We start from the raw sequence: 5,929 nt of genomic DNA on the forward strand, positions 1-5,929 counted from the left end.
ATGTTTTTCGATCAATGGAAAATTTTCTTCTAAAACTAGAGAAAATGATTTCTATTTCTGAAAAACGAACATCATTTTCAAAACTTTCTTCTTTCGTCCTCGTCCCCTTAGAGCCCCCTCTTTCCCCCCATCTTTCTCCCGCAACCTACCTTCTCCATCTCAGCCCTCATCCCCCAGAGCAGCTACTCCTCCTCCGCCTCCGTTCCCCATCTTTCTCATGGAGGCCTCGACCTCGCCGTCGTAGGAGAGGGAGCAAGCGACTATATGGCAGAAACGATTTTTGGTGGGCTTCAAGGAATAGAAGGAGGCATAGACGATCATCGATTTAGGGCTAGCATTGGCGGCAGACGGCTTTCGGTTGGTTGTCGATGGTTTGGGCGAGGCCGAATCCGGTTTGATGTCCGACGGGGAGCTCGAGCCCCGGCTGCCAGATTTGATTTGAGAAAAATAATATTACTCTTTTTTTTTTTTATGTGTAGTAATATTATTTTTCTCGAACATCGAGTGTAGCAAGCCTAAAATCCGGGAGGACAAGGAAGGTTGACGAGCCCCCTTCACATGCCTTTGTTCTCATCTACTTTCCCTGCGCATCTTGTATTAGGAATTCAATATTATCATAATCGAGAGAACGATTTTTTAAAGAAAATTCTAAATTCAATTAAAAAAAAGGGATTTGACAAAAAAAAATAAATTAAAAAGCCGGACATTTTCTGATGATTAAATTTCCTTCGTCGAGGAGTTTTCTCGCGAAAGAAAAGTTACCCTGATTTTGTCGGGTTTTGAAATTTTGAAAAGGGAAAATGCAATAAAAAAAATCTTGAATTTTATCAACGATAACGCATTTACCATGAGCTTTTTTCTGTGATAAAAAAATCTCAAATTATGCTCACCGTGATACATTTATCTTAAATATTTTTTTATGATGTCAAAAACTCCTAACTTGTACTCATGTGACCCATTACCTTCCGTCAAGTTTCATCAATGACTTTTCAGTCACGACAATGTCCTTTTTTCATTTTATTTAGATCATGTGGGGGTCTTGTCAATACCATTTGCCTTTCGTCGTCTATGGATGCAGCTTTTTCATCTGTATTCATTAACGGAACCTCGACGAAGGAAAATAGTTTAGAATTTTTGTGACTTTTTCCCTTTTTTGAAAAGACTAATCTTGTTTGACCAAGAAAAAAAGAAAAGAAAGAAAAGACTAATCCTGGACGCCTAGAATGTATCATCGAGTCCCGTCACAATCTCTATGGTGTCACGATTGTAATTTCCCTTGTTGTTTTGGGTTTTTTCTGCCAGTCAGGTCAACGGTCATGTCCATTGGATGGAAGTCAAAGTCGACGGTAATTGGTTCAAAGCCATGTGCCTCCCCGCACGGAATCCCCTCTCTTTCTCCCTCTCTCTCGCTGACGGAACTGTAACTCGGGGAAGCTTCCGATGATCTCTCCCCGGCATTCCGTCTTCCTTCTCGTCCCGCTCCTCGCTCTCGCCACCTCCGTCCATGGCGCCGACCCTCTGTACGACTTCTGCGGGACCACCGGCAACTTCACCGCCAACAGCACCTACGACGCCAACCTCAGCGACGTCCTCGCCTCCGTCGCCTCCGCCTCAAGCGGCGCCGCTGGTCAAGGCTTCTACAACCTCTCCGCCGGCCAAAGCCCCGACGCCGTCAACGCCATCGCCCTCTGCCGAGGCGACGTCGGGGACGCCGATTGCCGGAGCTGCCTGAACGACTCCGCCGCCGAGATCGCCCGCCGGTGCCCGGTGCAGAAGCAGGCGATCATCTGGTACGACTACTGCATGCTTCGGTACTCGAATCGATCCATTTTCGGGACCATGGAGGGCTTGCCTGCCTTCTACATGCGGAACGCCAACAATGTCACCAGCAATGTCGATCAGTTCAATCAGGTTCGAAGACGGAAAGTTACTGTTTTTTTTTTTTCTCTAACATGCTTATGAGCGACATCTTTCATTTAAATACTTACATGAATCAGTTGTTGTTCCTGATTAAAATATTGCACATGTTCATATCATGCTGCTAATTATGTTTTTGTTTTCTTGTTCCATTTTTTATGGCCTCTGCGACTTGTTCTCAAGGAAGTGCTTTCTTACTCCTTTCTGCTTGAATTCTTGAACTTTATGTTTCCTGTAAGCCATTAGGATTGGCACATAGCTTTTCCGGGTAGTATGAGCTCACAGGAGCATTTGATTTCGGCAATCATTCTTGGATAGCAGCTAACATTCTTTATTGCATTAAAAATTGAGTAGGATTTTATGGTTTGGGCCGTGACAAAGTGCTAATTCTTGTTTTCTTCTCCTGACAGTAGCTTATGGTTTTGGTTCTATTTTCTAGGTTTTGAGAACTCTAACGGACGGTTTGCGAGACCGGGCTGCAAATGGCAATTCGACGAGGAAATTTGCTGTTGGTAACGCGACGGCTCCAAACTTCAAAACTCTGTTTGGACTTGTGCAGTGCACTCCAGACTTGTCGCAACTACAATGCGTCAGTTGTTTGGTGCAAGCTATTGGACAAATTCCTCGGTGTTGTAATCAGAAAGAAGGAGGGAGGGTTGTTACTCCCAGTTGCAATATCAGGTTTGAAGTGTACCCCTTTTTTTATTCTTCGGCTTATGAGTCGCCACCGTCACCACCACTGGCACCACAATCGCCAGTCTCTCCTCCGCCGCCTCCAATGAATAACCCATCCACTAAAGGTACTTCCTTTTAATGTACAGTTTACCTGTGCCAGAGCATTCAATTTGTGTTTTCAATTGTCTGTTGGACAAACATCATAATGGATGTGAGCGAGCATGCTTTTAACTCCAATGATCTCCTACAAACAAGAGACTAGGGGTTGTGATTCTCCTCCCCCTCATTCCTCTGCCCCTCCTCCTTTGAGTGTGGTTAAATAAAGCGGATTTTAAAGCATGACGCGATTCAACTTTTGATTCAGAGTGTCATAAGTTCCTGAGACACTTATATATCCTCTCGAACAAGGCGTAAGCATGAAATAACTAGCAGATGAGAAATTGATGATATTTTTGATGGCATCATGAGTCTTTCTTTCTTTGGATCTAAATATCAAAGTCTGACGTAGTTTCATCAGGAAACTGATAGAATAACACGAAGGACTGCTTTAAATGTACAAACCCTCCTAAAAATTATTTTTGGTAATTGGGTCCAAGTACACTCCTCCTGGAGTTTCTTGTCTAACATCAGAGCTCTTCCTTTTTCAGGAAAGGGCACCAAGTCCGGTCGTATTGCCCTCATTATCACAATCCCAGCTGTTGGATTATCTCTTTTAATTGCTGGAATATTATGCATCTGTTTGAGGTCGAGAAGATTGAAGAAAAACTTCGAAAGTAAGTTCTGATTACTTTTGCGTGACTGATTTTCGTTAAGTACTGGGTGAATACAACCTATGTGAAACATATTAGCAGCCAATTATTCAGCCTTGATGTGCAAAAGCTAGTAACTTTTCAGAAATTCAGAGGTCGGTGATTTCTGACTAAACAAGGACAGATTAAGTGTGGGCTAGAGACATCAAGGTTCCCTGTTGCTCTGGAAACCTTTTATTTTCTACCATCACCCAGAGGACAAACTTTTTCTTCGAATGAATTAACTGTTAAATAAGAATGAAATACTATTAACTGTTAAATCAGCAGACAGGCTTACCGATAATGTGGAATTAGACAATAAGCAACTTCTGATTTTCCACTTTGTAGCTGTACCTGAAGATGAAATCAGAACTGCAGAATCCCTGCAGTACGACTTGAATACCATCAGAGCGGCAACAAATGACTTCTCTGATGCAAATAAGTTGGGACAAGGTGGATTTGGCACAGTTTACAAGGTAATCATTGCAAATTGTTCATTCATAAATAACGAGAGAATTTGAAACATTCACATGTGTATGGATGCTTTCACGTTCTTTTTCAGGGAACATTGGCCAATGGACAAGTTATAGCTGTAAAAAGGCTGTCTGTAGATTTGGGACAAGGTGATCAACAATTTAAGAACGAGGTCCTCTTGGTTGCACGGCTTCAACACCGGAATTTGGTTAGGCTCTTAGGCTTTTGCCTGGAGGGGACAGAAAGGCTTCTTATGTATGAGTTCGTACCAAACTCAAGCCTGGATAACTTTATATATGGTATGGTCATGCCATTTTTCTTCCAGCATCATCCGATTTAAGAGTAATTGAAGTGCATGTTCTTGCCACTCTGCATTTAGAAAGTCACCTTGCTTTGGTCACATCCTCTATAACCTTTCGTCAATATGCTATGCAGATCCTGTTAAGCGTAGTCAGCTGGATTGGGAAAGGCGTCAAAAGATAATAGGAGGCATTGCTCGTGGGCTTCTTTATCTTCATGAGGATTCTCAACTTCGAATCATTCATCGGGATCTTAAAGCGAGCAATATTTTGCTTGACACAGAGATGACCCCTAAAATTTCAGATTTTGGCACAGCAAGGCTATTCATGGTGGATCAAACTCAAGACGCCACAAGCAGGGTTGTTGGCACTTAGTAAGTAATAGATAGCAGAGTATAAAAAAAAAATTGTCATGTTTCCTGCGCTCTTCTCCATATAATCTGAATAGCTAGCAGATGTAAAGGCACAGCATATTAAATGGAATTGTGTTTAAAGTGCTCATTATTCCTGTGATGCAGTGGCTACATGGCTCCAGAGTATGCAATGCATGGTTTGTTCTCAGTCAAGTCAGATGTGTTTAGTTTTGGGGTGATGCTACTAGAGATTATTAGTGGTCAAAAATGTAGCCGCTTCTGCATTGGGGATACGGTGGAGGACCTTCTTAGCTATGTAAGTAAATATCCCCAATACGCTCTCCTTCCTCTAGAGAATCGCTGCAAAAGAGTGCAATGGACCCGAACTTGAACGAGTCGAGCAGCCGTCCTTACCATACTGAGTTTGCCTTTGTGATTCATTGCAGGCATGGAGGAGTTGGAGGGAAGGGACAGCCTCAAATCTCATAGATCCTAATTTGACCAGTGGTTCGAGGACCGAAATGTTGAGGTGCATTCATGTTGGATTGCTGTGTGTTCAAGAAATTGAGGCTGACAGACCAACCATGGGTGCGGTGGTCTTGATGCTCAATAGTTTCTCCACCACCTTGCCCCTACCATCACGACCCGCGTTCATTTTGCACAGTATCCCTGAGTCTGACACAGCTTCGCGATCCAAAAACAGAGAAAATCAAGAATCGGCGAACGAGGCTTCCATCACCGAGTTATATCCTCGATGATCACAGATTGGAGTCCAAATTTGTGTGAATCTTGTGTTCGATTGTGTTAAATTCATGTGTGTTTTCTTTTTTCACCTTGTGCTAGGAGATGAGATGCATACGAAACTTCCCACGAGTCAACTACATGGTGATATCATCTATCTCAAGTTATGCTCTTACCTTTACACTGTCTGAACCTGGAAGGAGACTGGATGGAGCGCCAAGGCAATGTGTTATATAACTACATCATTTGCTACTGCATGTTTTCATTTGTTGATTGGGTCGATCCAACGCGCAGTTTGGATAATTTGGGATGATTATGTGCCACAGTGGTCTTAAAAATGGGTGAACTATGTTGCTTACATTACTGACTATAGACCGTTTTTGCACTGAAGAAGTTACTTCATTTGCATATTGCGTTCATCGAAAAGATATTTCTAATGTTACTTTGCATTATAGAAATGTTTGTCGAATTGAGATCTACAAATTTAGCTCTTTTCGTTAGGCTTTCTAAGAGCCAAGCCTGCATAGACCTTGCACGTCAGCACGGATTTAATGATCCAAACACAGAAATGTGAGGAAAATAATTTTCTATGTTTTTTTTTTTTTTGCGAAAAAAATGGAGTCTAAAGAAGTAACAAATCCAACTTAGAAAATTTCATGTCAAAGGAAAATATTTTCAATAA

General features: G+C 42.3%; 1 protein-coding gene across 2 annotated transcripts; it reads left to right on the top strand.

Moving 5' to 3' along the window:
* The first annotated feature begins 1,368 nt into the window (after positions 1-1,368).
* On the top strand, positions 1,369-5,504 carry LOC115731910 (cysteine-rich receptor-like protein kinase 44). 2 transcript variants are annotated; one of them, XM_048285738.1, is made up of 8 exons: positions 1,370-1,911; positions 2,357-2,717; positions 3,240-3,365; positions 3,729-3,856; positions 3,943-4,153; positions 4,290-4,527; positions 4,672-4,822; positions 4,953-5,504. In XM_048285738.1, exons 1-8 carry the CDS (start codon positions 1,441-1,443, stop codon positions 5,262-5,264), a joined length of 1,998 nt encoding a protein of 665 aa, XP_048141695.1. In that variant the 5' UTR covers positions 1,370-1,440; the 3' UTR covers positions 5,265-5,504. The 2 variants fall into 2 exon arrangements, with proteins under 2 accessions (XP_048141696.1, XP_048141695.1); XM_048285739.1 differs by lacking the exon at positions 3,240-3,365 and having other exon boundaries at positions 1,369-1,911.
* The last annotated feature ends 425 nt before the right edge of the window (positions 5,505-5,929 follow it).

This window comes from Rhodamnia argentea, chromosome 9, assembly GCF_020921035.1.
Source record: "Rhodamnia argentea isolate NSW1041297 chromosome 9, ASM2092103v1, whole genome shotgun sequence".
Lineage (NCBI taxonomy): Eukaryota > Viridiplantae > Streptophyta > Magnoliopsida > Myrtales > Myrtaceae > Rhodamnia > Rhodamnia argentea.

Bases quoted from the DNA above. Each gene is read 5' to 3' on its own strand.
- LOC115731910 (XM_048285738.1), top strand. From the start codon at position 1,441: ATGATCTCTCCCCGGCATTCCGTCTTCCTTCTCGTCCCGCTCCTCGCT. The intron at 1,912-2,356 runs GTTCGAAGACGG...TCTATTTTCTAG, and splicing joins ATGTCGATCAGTTCAATCAG to GTTTTGAGAACTCTAACGGA. The intron at 4,823-4,952 runs GTAAGTAAATAT...GATTCATTGCAG, and splicing joins TGGAGGACCTTCTTAGCTAT to GCATGGAGGAGTTGGAGGGA.